The sequence below is a fragment of the Rhinopithecus roxellana genome, chromosome 9 (assembly GCF_007565055.1).
Source record: "Rhinopithecus roxellana isolate Shanxi Qingling chromosome 9, ASM756505v1, whole genome shotgun sequence".
Taxonomy (NCBI): Eukaryota; Metazoa; Chordata; class Mammalia; order Primates; family Cercopithecidae; genus Rhinopithecus; species Rhinopithecus roxellana.
In genome coordinates this window covers 44,199,279-44,215,946 of record NC_044557.1, presented here as the reverse complement: position 1 = coordinate 44,215,946, position 16,668 = coordinate 44,199,279, and the positions used below count along the sequence as shown (strand labels likewise).

General features: G+C 43.9%; 1 protein-coding gene across 2 annotated transcripts in view; it reads right to left on the bottom strand.

Moving 5' to 3' along the window:
- The window catches only part of ZBTB10 (zinc finger and BTB domain containing 10), a 40,802-nt gene extending 25,905 nt beyond the window's left edge, over nt 1-14,897 (bottom strand). Inside the window, exon 1 of one of the 2 annotated variants that reach the window (XM_010378484.2) lies at nt 13,983-14,897. In XM_010378484.2, coding sequence (XP_010376786.1) covers nt 13,983-14,078 — 96 coding nt within the window. In that variant the 5' untranslated portion in view covers nt 14,079-14,897. Of the gene's footprint in view, nt 1-12,069; nt 13,663-13,982 lie in introns of those variants that run through there. The other variant, XM_010378483.2, reaches the window with a different exon arrangement.
- Nucleotides 14,898-16,668: the final 1,771 nt, after the last annotated feature.

Here is a 16,668-nt window from a genome sequence, read left to right as displayed (position 1 = left end):
TTTTCCCTAAACTATAAATCAGTATTACAAACGTTAGTTAAAACTTTATGACTTTCCTCATACAGTGACTAGGTGGGTAAGCTCCCTCAAGGCAGAGCTGAATATCCCCTCCAGCACTTTGATTAAATATCCCCTCCACACTTTGCTAAACAACTGAAATAATCATCTCTTTCCCAAGAGATAAACTGCTTAGACCATTTCTGGTAGAAAAGATAACTGAAAATACTGATCTTATTCAAGTGTCAATTCTTTGGCACAAAATATTAAGTTAAACATAGACCATTTCTATAAAATAATAAAATATATACACATATACACGGATCTATGATTTTACAAGCATGGAGAAAAACGTGGAGAAATAAATACTAGACTGTAAACAGGTTCAAAGGACTGACATGCTTAGAAGAGAGGAAGTGGTGTAGAGATGACAGGACTGCAAAAGAAGTCTCACAAACAACATCCTAAATGGTGGATCCCTAAACAATCACAAATCGTGACTTAATGCAATCACATGCATGGCTAAATCATAAAAATTTTAGCTTTACTTGAGTCCATGTCACAGGAGGCCACACACTCCTGTCACACTGTCATCTCAATTCTCTGAAACTAACTTAGTCCATCTAAAAATTATAGTGCTGCTCCCACATATGAGAAGTCAACTGAAAGAACTAAAATATTAATATTCCAGGACACAGCCAGGTGCGGTGGCTCACACCTATAATCCCAGCAGCTTGAGAGGCTAAGGCGGGTGGATCATTTGAGGTCAGGAGTTCAAGACTACCCTGGCCAACACGGTGAAACCCCAAACTCCGTCTCTACTAAAAATACAAACAGCTGGGCAGTAGTGGGGTGCGCCTGTAATCCTAGCTACTTGGGAGGCTGAGGCAGAGGCTGTGGTGAGCCAAGATCGCACCACTGCACTCCAGTCTGGGCAACAGACTAAGATCCTGGCTCAAAAAGAAAAAACAAAGGAAAAAAAAAAAAGATTCCAGGACACACTTCAACTGTTTCACTGTGAAAATGGAATAGTATGAAAAACCCTGCGAATCTGGAGTATATGATCACTTCAGAATGAAGCACACAAAGTAGAGAAATTTCCTCATTTTCGACTATTCCTTGGCAACCTTCCTGTCCCCTTCTGGTACCAAATGCGTAATGCCCTTTTACCAAAAAACTCCCACCCGTGACCCCCCATCGTATAATAATGTTCCATGCTCTAAATTAGCTATTTTCTCATCCTACCAAAACATCCAATTCTGCAAAAACTGTTAAGTCACGGATAGAGGAATCAGAACAAGTCCATTCATGAGTAATACCCTTATTTTTGTTTTTGGGGAACAGCAGAAAGGAAGTAAGGTAATAATGAGACTTATTTAACCTAAGCTTTTGTATTAAACCAGTATGTTGTATTGGATTGTTGCAAATACTTGCTTAAAAAAAAACAGTATGTTGTGAAATTTCACATGCAGCAAAGAGGAAAGAAACAATTTACTACTTGTGTGAAAATGTAAAGAATGATACTAAAAACACCTATAACAATTACTTGGACAATGTAACTTTCTACAAAAGCATCATTCTGTTTACTTGGTTTCCCTTTTGAGACTGAGTCAATTTTTTTGCCTATGCTCTCTACAGAAATTCCAAATAAGGGGGAAGAATCTTGCTTTGATGCAGGCCCAACACTAAGCTTTGTTACACAAGTTGTACCTGAACCCAAGCTCATGCGGTTCAATGTTCCATCTACTATATATTATAGCAAAAGTATGAATATTGTGTGAATATTTGGAAGAAGCAAAGTTTTCAACACTGAATATCTGGCAGCATATACCCATGAAGTGTTTGTGAAAGCAGTGAATCAGCATGCACAAGTCAAGAACTGCCTAAAGTTCATATATCAAACAGTTGAAAACACTTCAGGAGGTGGCTATGCCTATTGTAGCAGTCATAATAGGCTATGGTCACTGCACTCTGAATTTTCTGAGCCAGTGCCAATTGCTAAGATTCTCTGCCTTTACCATACCAGATGTTCTAATTTTTAGAAGTAACTAAGACAAAAGCCTATCCATCAAAATATCTGCCCATTCTACTCTGACACAAACTGTACAAATTAAACACTATTCAACCACTATTTTTTTTTCTCATTACTATGGTACAAGAACATTAATGTCGCTTGCTTTTATAACCAGTAACAGCAATTTCTTGTTCACCACTGATTAAAGCACTATTCCATGTCTGCAGCAGCTATTAAATATGCCCTTCAAAAAACAAACAAAAAAAACCACACAAATATGCCCTTCGAGAAAATGAATCATTTCCAAGAGTACGTGTACTCTCTAAGGAGATTATTATTAAAGGATTTGGGTAAAAGAGCTAAATAAGTACAAAACACTAAAAAACTGCCATTATTATTTGCTGAACTCAACAAATTAATAAATTCTTAGTGCCAGAGACAAAATCTTAAATAGGTCCCTAATAACTCCAGGTATTCTTTGCATCTTTAGATCCTTCTTTAACGTTCTATGTCCACTTTTAGTATACCGATAACATCAGATACCACTGATAAGTTAAAAAAAAATTACTATATCCACAACTGGTCTTTTCAAATGTAGTGACCTTTTCTAACCTCTCTCCCAAAAAGGACAACACGATTAGCTCCGACACTATAGTCTAAACTGGCTAAACAAGCAGATTTTAAAGAAACAGACATTCAGAGCTAAATATGAAATCTTGAATTTTTTTATTTGTGAAGATGTCCGTTAGTAAAACTTTAGTCTGGATGAGACCTCAATATCAAGTCTTCCAAAATTTAGAAAACATAGATAAGTGTCCATTTATTAAAATCCTTATAACCTATTATCTAGATGTTCAATATTTAAAGAACATAGGCTACAACATAGTAAATATTTTACTCAAAGGAAAATGCTTGAAAAGTCCTAACTTTACGCATTTATTTAATAAGCATTAAATGAATGCCTACTTTGGCCAGGGTCTACACTGGGAACCAAAATGATTCAGTTGCTAATTTGAAGTTACTGTTAGTGGGTAAGACTCTTAAGGTGTTGTAAGAGCAGAAAGCAGGTGTATCTAATCCAGTTTTGTTTTTTTTTTTTTTTTTTTAAAGTGTGGGGATGCTTTTTGGAAGAAACAAGACCTGAGCAGAGCTTTAAAGGATCCAAGAGTGGGATGGGTGGATGAGCACTTCAAGTAAATGAAACAGCATTAAAAACAAAACAAAACAACAACAACAAAAAATCCAGCATTTAAAAAAACATAACATGGTCTATAGCATCCTCAAAAATTCAGATTTGTAAAAGAACTTCAATGTGATTTTCTTTTTTTTTTGAGACAGAGTCTCGCTCTGTGGCCCAGGCTGAAGTGCAGTGGCCGGATCTCAGCTCACTGCAAGCTCCGCCTCCTGGGTTTATGCCATTCTCCTGCCTCAGCCTCCCAAGTAGCTGGGACTACAGGCACCCGCCACCTCGCCCAGCTAGTTTTTTGTATTTTTTTTAGTAGAGACGGGGTTTCACTGTGTTATCCAGGATGGTCTCGATCTCCTGACCTCGTGATCCTCCCGTCTTGGCCTCCCAAAGTGCTGGGATTACAGGCTTGAGCCACCGCGCCCGGCCTTCAATGTGATTTTCTAAACAGACCTATGGAATGCAAATATGCACTTGGGCACATTTCAGAGGTAAATGTCTATCCATTTTGACCAGATTATAAAGAGGGACATGTAATCCCAGCACTTTGTAAGGCGACAGGATGGCTGGTAGCCAGGAGTTCAAGACCAGTCCAGTCAACATAGCAAAACCCTATCTCTAAAAAAAAAAAGAAAAAGAAAAAAAAAAAGATGTGAACTCCCTTCCCCCTCCCAAATATTAGAACCATTGCTATTGGCACCTTACAGAGTTTTCAGAGCAGTGATATAATTGAAATAGCAAAGAGAAGAGATGACTATGGCAGCAAGGTGGAGATTTATTATCAGGGAAAGAAGACTACAGATACTGTGACCAGTTGGAAAGCTAGTTTTCCTTTTTTTTTGAAACAGTGTCACTCTGTCACCCAGGCTGGAGTGCAGTGGTTAGATCATGGCTCATTGTACCCTCAACCTCCTGGGTTCAAGGGATCCTCCTGTCTCAGCCTCCCAAGTAGCTGGGACTACAAGGTGTGTGCCACCATGCCCGGTTATTTTATTTTTTAAATTTTTTGTAGAGGTAAGAGTCTCCCTGGGTTGCCCAGGCTGGTGGCAAACTCCTGGACTCAAGCAATTCTCCCACTTCGGCCTCCCAAAGAGATAAGATTACAGGTGTTAGCCATGTACCCTCTGGAAAGCTACTGTGAACAGGGCAACATACTTGCAAGAAAAAAAAACCTTAATTAGGGACGATAGATGTCAGTGAGGTGTCAAGCAGAGCCTAGAAAAATAGTCTAAAAATCATCAGAACTTGCATGATAAAACAGATATAAGGGGTGGAGGGAGAGAATCATAGGGTCATCAGCATTCTAGCTTGCGGCCTAAACAATGCTGCCAACTCGTAGAGAATACAAGACCGTCACCCAGTCTCCTACACTTTCGCGGGGAAAGAGGAAGAGAGGCTAACTTCAGTTGCAAGTAATAGAAAGTCAAACAACACACCTGTAGTAAATCCATTAATGATAGGAAAATGTTATTCAGCTAAAGAAACAAGCAATAAGTATTTACTACCCTACTCAATTACAGCCCTTTTCCAATAACTGAATTAGCAAAAAAAGGCATTTGAAATACAATCATTCAAGGGTAAACTAAAAGCAATGAAAACATCAAAATCTTCATTATTCTGCAGCAACTCACTGGAATATACTGAAAGAACAAAAACTGTAATTTCTACTTCCAGATTTTAGAATAAATTCATTTTATAGAAGGAAGACAAGGCCATAGCAAGTGTGATGTCAAACATACGCTACTGGCAATGACAAATTATAATAGTTAGTAAAGAAAAAGACAAGAAGGTCTCTTTTGTAGTTTTCTGATCACCTCTGAATCTTTGAGTGATGGCATCCTCTCTGGTAGTACTATGCCCAGAAATTCTAATCCTGTAAGTGTTAGGGAGCAGACAGACTATGGTTATTCAGGTTATTTTTTATTTTTAAGACGGAGTTTTACTCTTGTTGCCCAAGGTGCAGTGCAAGGGCGCCATCTCGGCTCACCGCAACCCCTGCCTCCTGCGTTCAAGCGACTCTCCTGCCTCAGCCTCCTGAGTAGCTGGGATTGTAGGTACGCGCCACCATGCCTGGCTAATTTTGTATTATTTATTTATTTATTTTAATTAGAGGTGGGGTTTCTCCATGTTGGTCAGGCTGGTCTCGAACTCCCGACCTCAGGTGATCCACCCCCCCCCCCCCGCCGCCTCGGCCTCCCAAAGTGTTGGGATTACAGGTGTGAGCCACTGCGCCTGGCCTATTCAGGTTATTATAAAAGCCTGCCAACCAGTTCTCTCCTCAAACTCTAAACCCACATACATACTAAGTAGGTGTCTCTGGATAGCAATGCATACACATTCGATAATGATTCTCCCCCACTTAAAACTGCTATTGTTGCCCATTTGTCAAGAGAATAAAATTTAATGTTTTCAGCATGACAGGAGATCCTCCACGACCTTACTATTCAAACTTGATTTTTCATCCTGCAGAGCAACCAAACTCTCCTTTCTCAAAGATACCATTCTTCACTTTCCTCAGGCTGTGTGTGTGTGTGTGTGTGTGTCTGTGTGTGTGTTTTCTGAGGCACAGTCTCACTTGTCGCGAGTACAGTGGGGTGCCTCCTAGGTTCAAGCGATTCTCCTGCCTCAGCCTCCTGAGTAGCTGAGATTACAGGCAACCGCCACCACACCTGGCTAATTTTTGTACTTTTAGTAGAGACAGGGTTTCACCATATTGGTCAGGCTGGTCCTGACCTCAAGTGATCCACCCACCTCGGCCTCCCAAAGTGCTGGGATTACAGGCGGGAACCACCGCCACCGCGCCCGGCTCCTCCTCAGGCTGTTTCTAACTGCACTGCCTAAATTCCCTCCCCACCCTGGTCAACACCTATTAATTAAATGCAATTAAAATTCAAGACTCAATTGTACAAGTTTCTTCCAACCTTTGCAGGTAGAACTGATCACTCCCTTCCTTAAGAAACTTCAGGCCAGGCGTGTGGCTCATGCCTGTAATCCCAGCACTTTGGGAGGCCTAGGTGGGCAGATCATGAGGTCAGGAGATAGCGACCATCGTGGTCAACATACTGAAACCCTGTCTCTACTAGAAATACAAAAATTAGCCTAGCATGGTGGCATGTGCCTGTAGTCCCAGCTAATCAGGAGGTTGAGGGAGAAGAATCGCTTGAACCCAGGAGGCGGAGGTTGCAGTGAGCCAAGATCACACCACTGCACTCCAGCCTGGGTGACAGAGTGAGACCCTGTCTCAAAAAAAAAAAAAAAAAAAAATCTTCAATGTACCCTGATTATATACTGCTACCATGGTATCTGAGTCTTTTTTCAGTCATGTCTGTCTCTCCTTACTAAACTACAAGTTCCTTGAGGGCAGAGAGAATGAATGTTTTATTTATAGATTTTTATCTCCAGTGCTTTGCATCAACCTAACACAGCTAAATTTAAGATGGAAAGGAAGCTAATCCTAGGTACACAATAAGGTATAGTCAGACACTGCCAATAAAAGTTTGAAAAGCATAAGGGCTATGAACTAGCTGTTACTGAATAAAAGACAAAGAATTAATAAATTATAAATAATGTAAAATATATAAATAATAAACAATGGAGTTGAATGGGTTACAGGCTCAACTCTAATTGATTTTTCCTCAGTGAAAGATCTTTCAGACTTTCTTCCTAAAGTGTTAGAAACCAATCAACTAACCAACCAACTAACCAATCAACGTTGGCCCTTATTTCTGCCAAAAACAAATTAGACTGATAGATCTGCCTTATAGTCTTTGTTTGCTCTGCTACTGACATCAATATATTCCAACTGGATATTTCAATCAGATCACTGGTCTGAATTCATTACTTAGTTTCTGTAAAGGTTAACTACATTTACAACAAAAATACATTTGGGTGCCTGTTTCTCCTGGGAAGAGTTGACAGGATGTGTGATTTAGGCTATGAAAATTTCACAACTGGGCCGGGCGCGGTGGCTCAAGCCTGTAATCCCAGCACTTTGGGAGGCCGAGACGGGCGGATCACGAGGTCAGGAGATCGAGACCATCCTGGCTAATACGGTGAAACCCTGTCTCTACTTAAAAATGCAAAAAGCTAGCCGGGCGACGAGGCGGGCGCCTGTAGTCCCAGCTACTCGGGAGGCTGAGGCAGGAGAATGGCGTAAACCCGGGAGGCGGAGATTGCAGTGAGCTGAGATCCGGCCATTGCACTCCAGCCTGGGTGGCAGAGCAAGACTCCGTCTCAAAAAAAAAAAAAAAAAAAAAAAAGAAAATTTCACAACTGGGTAGAAAGTGGTCTAGACCAAGAATAAGTGGTAACCATTAAACCTGACTCTGATGATATAGTCAATTGTTACTCAAAATTAAACTATTAATTGTCCCTCATATCCTTATAAATACAGGGACACCTCTGAAATGGAAGGCTCAAAACACAGACTCAGAAAGCATGTTTTAAAAGACTCTCCCAGCCGGGTGCGGTGGCTCAAGCCTGTAATCCCAGCACTTTGGGAGGCCGAGACGGGCGGATCACGAGGTCAGGAGATTGAGACCATCCTGGCTAACCCGGTGAAACCCCATCTCTACTAAAAAATACAAAAAACTAGCCGGGCGAGGTGGTGGGTGCCTGTAGTCCCAGCTGCTCGGGAGGCTGAGGCAGGAGAATGGCATGAACACGGGAGGTGGAGCTTGCAGTGAGCTGAGACCCGGCCACTGCACTCCAGCCTGGGCAACAGAGCGAGACTCTGTCTCAAAAAAAAAAAAAGATTCTCCCATGAACAGTCCACAATAACCAAGGTCCAATTAACAGAAGAATTAACTTTTTGGTCACTACCAAGGGATTAACAAAAAGATACTTTTCTTACTTAGAGAAAAGTAACCTTTCATGACATACAGTTATGCATCACTTAACGACAGGGATATGATCTGAGAGATGCATTGATTTTGTCACTGTGCAAATGTCACAGCATACACAAACCTAGATGGTATAACCTACTATACACCTAGGCTATATGGTCAGGCCTATTGCTCCCAGACTACAAACCTGTACATTATGTTACTGTAATGAATGCTTTAGACAATTGTTAACACAATAGTATTTGTGTATCTAATCTATCTAAACATGAAAAAGGTACGGTAAAAATATGGCACACCTTATAGGGCACTTACCATGAACAGAGCTCACATGACTGGAAGCTGCTCTGGGGTAAGTCAGTGAGTGGTGACTGAATGAAAGGCCTAGGATATTACTATACACTGCTGTAGATTTTATGAGCACCGTACACTTAGGCTACACTAAGTAGAGACAGGGTTTCACCATGTTGGTCAAGCTGGTCTCGAACTCCTGACCTCAAGTGATCCACCCACCTCCGCCTCCCGATCTGCTGGGATTACAAAACAAAGTGCGCTACAACTTTACGGTATTACTAGGTGATAGTAATTTTTCAGCTCCACTGTAGTCTTTTGGGATCATTATCATATATGTAGTCCATCCTTGAAAATGTTATGCAGTACATGACTGTGTTAAGATGTGGCCAAATTCCCCTCAGAAACAGGACTCTGAGAAATAATAATGGGGAAAATAGGAGTTTAGTACTCCTAGACTCAAACTGATTTCTTGCCTAAAGAATTCTAGAACTCTCATTTCCAGGTTTTTAAGACAAGATATTCAAGAGTGCCTTTGTGAAGCTGAGAAAAATTTCATGTATGAGAAACAGGTGCCGGGCACGGTGGCTCAAGCCTGTAATCCCGGCACTTCGGGAGGCCGAGACGGGCGGATCACGAGGTCAGGAGATCGAGACCATCCTGGCTAACACCGTGAAACCCCGTCTCTACTAAAAAATACAAAAAACTAGCCGGGCGAGGTGGCGGGCGCCTGTAGTCCCAGCTACTCGGGAGGCTGAGGCAGGAGAATGGCGTAAACCCGGGAGGCGGAGCTTGCAGTGAGCAGAGATCTGGCCACTGCACTCCAGCCGGGGTGACAGAGCAAGACTCCATCTCAAAAAAAAAAAAAAAAAAAAAAAAAAAGAGAGAAATAGGCTCAGAATGTTCAAAGAACCTGATGGCCACGAAGTCTCTGAAGGTATAAAAAAGGAGAACTCATTGGTGATCAAAATAAGTAATAATGACCAGGTTCAGTGGCTCACACCTGTAATTCCAGAATTTTGGGGAGGTCAAGGTGGGAAAACTGCTTGAGCCGAGAAGTCTGAGACCAGCCTGGGCAACATAGTGAGACCCCCGTTTCTACAAAAAAAACTTAAAAACTAGCCAGGAATGGTGGCGCACACCTGTAGTTCTAGCTACTCAGGAGGATGCCTGAGCCCAGGAGGCTGCAGTGAGCCTTGATCTCACCACTGCACTCCAGGCTGGGCGACGGAGTCACTGTCTCAAAAAAACAAAACAAAAAGGTAATAATGATAATAAATAACAGCACTAAGTGGTTTTATGCTGGCACACATACTTTGCATACATATGGAAACTAAAAGTTAACTAATTTGCCTACCCAAAAAGTAGAGATTTAGGAGCAAAGTCCCCTGACCTTAAGCCCATGTAGGCGCTTACATTACGTGTTGTGTTATACTGCCTCCTACAGGTAATTGGAGACGGCAGAAGAACGGGGAAAAAAAAATGATTGCACTCTCCAAAAAGAGTAAAACAGATGAGGAACCTGTCACTCAAGTTAAGACAAAGAGATATTTATACAGCTGGTACCTGGGGTTGATAACAAGATATCCCCTCAAGATTAGTTATAACGAAACTAAGAAATGATTAGGATCAATTCAAAGTGAAAACACCCAAAATCCAATCAAGGAAACCAATATACAACCTTAGGACACACAGGACTTATTAAAACTGTAGTCCTTAAAATATGCATATTGTATAGAATGTCCCAAAGAAAGGAGATGGCCTGCAGATTGCACTGATGGGGGAATTTAAAGGAGTGAACAGGAAGAGACTCATAGTTCAGTTCAAGTTTAGAAAGGTTTTTCCTAGGAATTCCAAGACAAAGATATATACCCAGAGGAGAATACACCCAGGCTGAGGCTAACTTAAGGTTATCCAACTAATGTCCCTTCTTCTGATTTCAGGTTCACTGAAGGAGCTAATTATAATCTGCATTCCCACTCAGATTTACCTGCAGGGAGAGACTATGCTGATGAAGAGTAATTGGTCCACAGCAGATTAAGAAAATTCATCCCATTTAACATTTTCTAAGTAACCAACCTAGCCCTATTTGGAAAATTAAATTTCCATTTTCACAAGTCCCCTACAACTCCATCATCTTACTACCTAACTTCAGGAATGTTACTTAACCCCTTAAGGCTTTAGATTCCTCTTCTGTAAAATGGGAACAAAAAATAAATACTTTGCAGAATAAATGTGTTTGGCACACGAAAGACAAGGAACTGTTAGTTCCATTTCACTCTATTGCCCAAGCTCACAAAGCTAGTTAATTGCAGAAAGTTGAGATCTGAACCCAGATTTACTCCAAATCCATTCTTTTTCCATTACGACATTCCTTACAGGCTCTAGCCTCAGTTGGGTCACCCTAGACTCTTAGGACAATTTACTTAACCTTTCTCGGCCTTGTATCGTTAAATGACCTTCCTTCTAGGGCTTAGGCAAGTAAAATGTGTGCAAAACAACAACAACAACAAAAACCCTACTACATTGTCCACTGGGGTGGGGGCGGGGAAATTACCCTGTGCTTTAAAGTTAAAGCCCTAACTTCTGAGAAACATGGGTGCTGTGTCTGTGGGTTACTGGTGTGCCTAATTAACCCCACGGTAAGCGCGCTGAACGGCAGAATCATTCCAATAAACAGACTACTATCTGAGAGTTAACTTTATAAAATCAACGACTGGCTACCAACACGAAAGAATGAATTCCATCCACCACCACAGGTTGCCTTAAAGTCAAAAAGTGAGGACTGATCAACATCTGTTTGGCTTGAATACAGATTATCAAAATAGTAAGGCTTACTATCTTTAGACTGGAAATGTTAAAACAAGGACTAAGAACTAAAGTACAGCTTACTTTTTGTAAGCACTTTCACGGTGTTTGGTAAATAAATCCCCTACCAATCCAAATCCACTACTTGATACAAATAACTACACATTAAACATTTCTAATGCTAAGTTTAAAGTACTTAATTGTAAACTGCATTTAAAAATCTTTCTGAAAAGGAACAGCACGAAAAAAATCTCAGCACAGAAATCTGAGTAAACAAGTAAAAACTACAATAATTTACCAAAACCAGGCCTTGGTAAGAAAGTTCAAGAGATTAATTTAGTAAAATTATACACAAGAGCAAGGAGTTCCAAATAGCATTCTCTACATTTACATACTGCTCTCATACTTCACATTATCTTGATTTCATATAAAGAATGTTTTCGGCTGGACGTTTTCCTGAAAGGGGCAGCCTTAAAGGTAAAGGAAAACCGTTTAATCCACTCTTCAAAGAGTTGCCCGATTTGACTTCGACCAGCACACTAAACGTCTGTGAGCATAGAGCAGCTTCTCTAAAATCACAGCTAATAAAATGTTTTTACCACAAAGTCAGCCTTTTAGGTTAAAACTAAAACCTTCAACCTCACTTTCTTTTTGATTCAATCTGATAAGAAATCTGAGTCATAAAAAAAAAAATCCAGCGCTACGACAAGACAATTGTCATTCCATCCCCTTCCCCCCACAACACACAGAACTTTTCAAAACTTGTTCCCAGGCTTTCTAAACCCCCACGCGTAAGCTTCCTGCACCTCTCAACTGGAACGATGTCTTCCCCCGGGAAAATGGTTTTGAGATTTTGGGGGGTGGGGGGAAGGGAATGCTGATAAACCTTTCCCTAAAAGATCTCAAAAAAGTAGGAGCAGGATATACTATACCTGGGCGTTGGCTTCGTGGAGTTTGTGCTCGGTAGAGACGTGGTGTCTCAGGAGGAGGGTTTTCTTGTAGTTGCGGGTCCCTCGCGAAAGCTCATCATGCCCCACTTGGGGAAGGTCCACGCTTCCCCCATCTGCAGGGGTCTTTTGGCACCAACCGCAAGACATAAGACCAGTATCCTTGGAATAGCGCAGCCAGGGAAAGTCCTTGAGCCAGGAGGTCTGGAAGGAGCATTGGAGCTTCTGCATTAGAGACTTGGGCCGCGCGAGCGGGAAGTGCTGGACAGTCTCTCCTTCGCCAGCTCCCAGACCGCTGCCCTCCACTTCGTCCCCGCCATCGCCGCCCGACCGCCTGCTGCTGCTGCAGCTGCCGCCTTCCGCCCCGCTGCCGTCGCCCAGGCTCGCCCCCTCCTCTTCGTCCTCGGTGCTGTCGCTCAGGGACGCGCCGTCCTGCATCAACTCCTTCCCCTCCAGCGCGTCCAGCTCCAGATCCACAGTCGCCGGCCCTCGCCCATTGAAATGCCTCAGGGGCCACGCCGAGGTCTCGGGGCGGCCGCGGCTACTGCCATTGTTGCCAAGACCCCCGCCGCCGCCGCCGCCTCGGAAGGCCAGAGTCCGACGGTTCCTTTCCGCTAGCAGGGGGCCCCCCGCGCCACCGCCGCCAAGCGAGGTGGGGCCGCCCGCGTCTTGGGGGAGCAGCAACTCCTTGGCTTCCTCGGCAGCGCCGGCGACCGCCCCGGCGGAGGCCTCCAGGTCTTGGGGCTCCAGGCCCTCCAATTCCACTTCCTCGTCGGCCCCCCGCCCATTAGGCTGCTGAAGCGCGGGCGGCGCTGGCGGCGGTGGCTGTCTCGGCTGGGGCTGCGGAGGCCAAGCTGAGGCCTCCCCGCCAGCGTTATTGTTCGTGGAGCCGCCGCCGCTAGCGGTGACCAACCCGCCTCCTCGGAACGCCAGCGTCCTGCGGTTCATTTCACTGAACGACATGGCGCGCGCCGCCGCCGCCGCCGCCGCCGCCCGGTTCCCCGGCTCGCGCACGGCCTCCGGCCGCGTCCCGCGCGCTCCCCGCGGCTCCCCCTCTGTCTCGCCCCCGCCCCCGCCCCCGGCGTTCCGGTCTCGCGGGGCTCGGCCTCGCCCTCTCGCCCGGCAGCCCGGCTCGCGCTCGCTCCCGGGGCTGCCGCACGCGTCCGCTGCCGCTGCCGGGCCGACGCCTCCGGCCGCTCTCTCGTCCTCCACCCCCGCCCCGCCGCGCTCCGGGCAGCGTCCCGCGCGGAGAAGGGGGCGGGCGGCGGAGAGGTGAGGAGCGAGCCGGGGGCGAGCGAGGCCTTCGAAGTTGAGCGGCGGAGTGCGGGGAGACCCTTCGCTGCCCCCTCTTTAAAGCCGCGCGCACACACCGACCCTCCACACAGATATCCTTCCTCCGCGCGCCGAGGAGTCCCGACGCCGCCGCCGGCTTCGCAGGCGCTGAGGGTGAGAGGCACGCTAAGCTGCTCGGCTCCGCCACATAACGAAGCGACAATAAAGCCGGCGGAGCGTTTCCGTCCGACCAGGCCCTGGCGGAGGTCGAATGGCAAATGAACAACGGACCGTGCGCCCACAATGCACCGGGGTAGCAGTAACCGCTGGAGGGGGAAAGGGTGGGGGCCGGGCTGGGGGAGGGGGGCTGGGCTTGGGGCTGGGCTGGGGTGGGGTGGGGGCGCCAGGGGACCAGGAAAGGGGCTGGGCCGCGCCTCCGGCCTGGGGGCGGGGGTGCGGCCGCGGGGAAGGAAGTCGGCCGAGGGGCGGGGGACAAAAGGCCGGGCGGCGAGCTGGGGGTCTCAGGGAGGGGGCGGGCGTGTGCGGCCGGGGCCGGGCTACGCGGAGGACAAACAGCTGGCGAGTGTCAGGGTCTGGCCGCCTCCCCGCTGCCCACACGCACCTACCCGCGCCCGGGACGCGCATTTTCCTTCTCTCGCCACGAGTTCACCTGGGACTTTGCAAATAACTGTGCGGTGGGAGCTGCGCTCCAGCCTTGTCATTTGCTGAGGGTGGGTGGCGGTGCCCAAGGAAGTGAACTTATTTTGTTCCTTCACAAAGACTGGACCAGGCGGTGCCTTTCACGCGAGGAGGTTACGACCACGGACACAAACTCCTCTAATGCGTTGTGCGAGGCAGCACCTCGGGCCCAGGGCAATAATCATTTCACAGAAAATGCACCGCCCCGAGTGTCTTATTGCTGTGATGAAATGGAAATTTAAATAAAAGGTCGAACACGTGCGTTCACTGGGAAGTATTGACATGGGTGTTACATCACCAGCGGCCAATCAGATAACTCCAGTCGTGTTTATACTTCTACAACCACCTTGTGAGTATTACAGTATGTCATAACGTTATAAATATTAGGCAGGGTTTTCCCCAGGAGCGGGGAGGAGTCTGCTTCTACGGACGTTGTGAGCGGCTCCGAAGATTGTTTAAAGTCAACAATTCATTTTTAAGACTTTTTGAACTGTTTACATTACATGGAATTCAGATTGATTCCAACAGAATGAACTGGAAATGAAATCCCACAATTATGATCGAAGGAGAGGTTTTTTTTTTTTTTTTTTTTTTTCCAATTTAGGGCCCTTATGCTCCTTTAAAAAAATCTTAATAGGCTAAATTTAGAAAATACTAGTGTTAAGATTCATCTGACAACGTGAGAATTTAAGCCTATTTCAGGTTAAAAAAAAAGATGTTTTAAAGTTATGGAGGGGCTTTTTACTCTTAAGCAACATATGTATTAGAAGTTGAATCACAAACTAATAAAATGCTCAAGATAATTGTTGACTAAAAAAGAATATGGCAGGGCAGATTTTTTACATTAATACATATGTGCAGAAAATGAGAAATATGCATGAACTCTTTACAGTTATAGATTAATGGGAAGGGTTATGTTAAAGGCGTGAACCTCCTAAATAATATATTAATGTAAATAAAGTTATATATGCTTTATGAAGAGCAGGTGTTACAATTTTTAGACCTTCTAGTTTTATGATTCTTGTTCTCTTCAAAAAGTTTTTTTCTATTTCAAAACTAAGAGCAATATGTAAAGCTTTGTGTAATATGGAATATGGTATGTATTTCAAGGTTACTTTAAAAAGCAAGCTTTGGCTGGTCCCAAGGTAGTGAATTGTCTCAATTGGTTATTCATAGTTGGTTTCCCTTTGTGCCACTCTTTCCCCACTTCCACTTGACTAGTCTTTTAAAAATAAATAAATATTTAAATAAAGAAGTCTTCTCAAACATATTATAAAAGACCGTTTTTCTTAATATTTTTTAAATGGACTAAACACATGAATCCACATCCAGACTCATACTGGTTGTATAGATTTATTCAAAGCAACATTCACTTGATTCACTGTAATTTTTAGTACCTGTGTTGATTGGCAGTGTTGTATATCAAACAAAAAACATTGGTTCTATCTTATAGACTACATGTAATTTTAATGTAAAGAATGACAGTACTACCCTGCCACAAAAGGATTTTGGCTTTGAGTATTTTTCCAGTAATAAACATATTGTCACTTGGCCACCAGTGCTCAAGAGCTTGAAATTCTGATGTAGTTCCTCAGGTGGGTACAGTTGTAGGGTTTTTTGTTTTGTTTTGTTTTGTCCTGCTTTGTTTTAGCTGCTGAGAAGTTTAAGACAATGGAGTTTGTACTCTTCAGAAATAAGAGAACTCTGTCTAGTGAAGCTGTATATAATATGTGCCACATATGGAAGAATGCTATAATAATACTTGTGCTCTGTTTTTAATGCATGGGTTTTTTTTTCATTCTAGACATTTTGAAAATAAATACATTTATTATGTTTTAATCACCACAGCCTCCACCCCCATAAAAACAGGGAAGAGTTACTGAAGTTAATTACTTATCTAGGATCAAGGTGATGGGAAATGAAAATGGACTTAAGAATTTTTATTTTGCTGGGCACGGTGGCTGACGCCTGTAATCCCAGCACTTTGGGAGCCGAGGCGGGTGGATCACGAGGTCTGGAGTTCAATACCAGCCTGACCAACATGGTGAAACCCCGTCTCTACTAAAAATTCAAAAAATTAGCCAGGCATGGTGGCGTGCGCCTGTAATCTCAGCTACTCAGGAGGCTGAGGCAGAGGAATCGCTTGAACCCGAGAGGCGGAGGTTGCAGTGAACCAAGATCAGGCCATTGCACTCCAGCTTGGGGGACAGAGCGAGATTCTGTCTCAAAAAAAATAAAAAAGAAAAAAAAAATTGTATTTCACCTCTAAAGCTTGTTTTCATTCCAAAACTGTTAAATTCAAATATTTGCTACTTCTCATCTCGTATCCTAATACGCAGTTGGCACTATATAAGTTTATGTTAATATTATTTTTACTAATAGTGCCAGAATCAACCAAAAACGTTTAAGTCCCTAATTGTGTTGTGTCAGAACTGCCTTTTTCTCAGACATATATCTTACCTTATGTTTTATAAAATCCTCATTGTCTTCTATCTGAAGTTATGTTTAAACATGGACTAATTAGGAATGAATGACACTAGATTCAAGTGCTACAAACAAATGACTTAAATTTTAGGACCACTGAACTAACAGCATCAGGGTGATGTGTGTGTG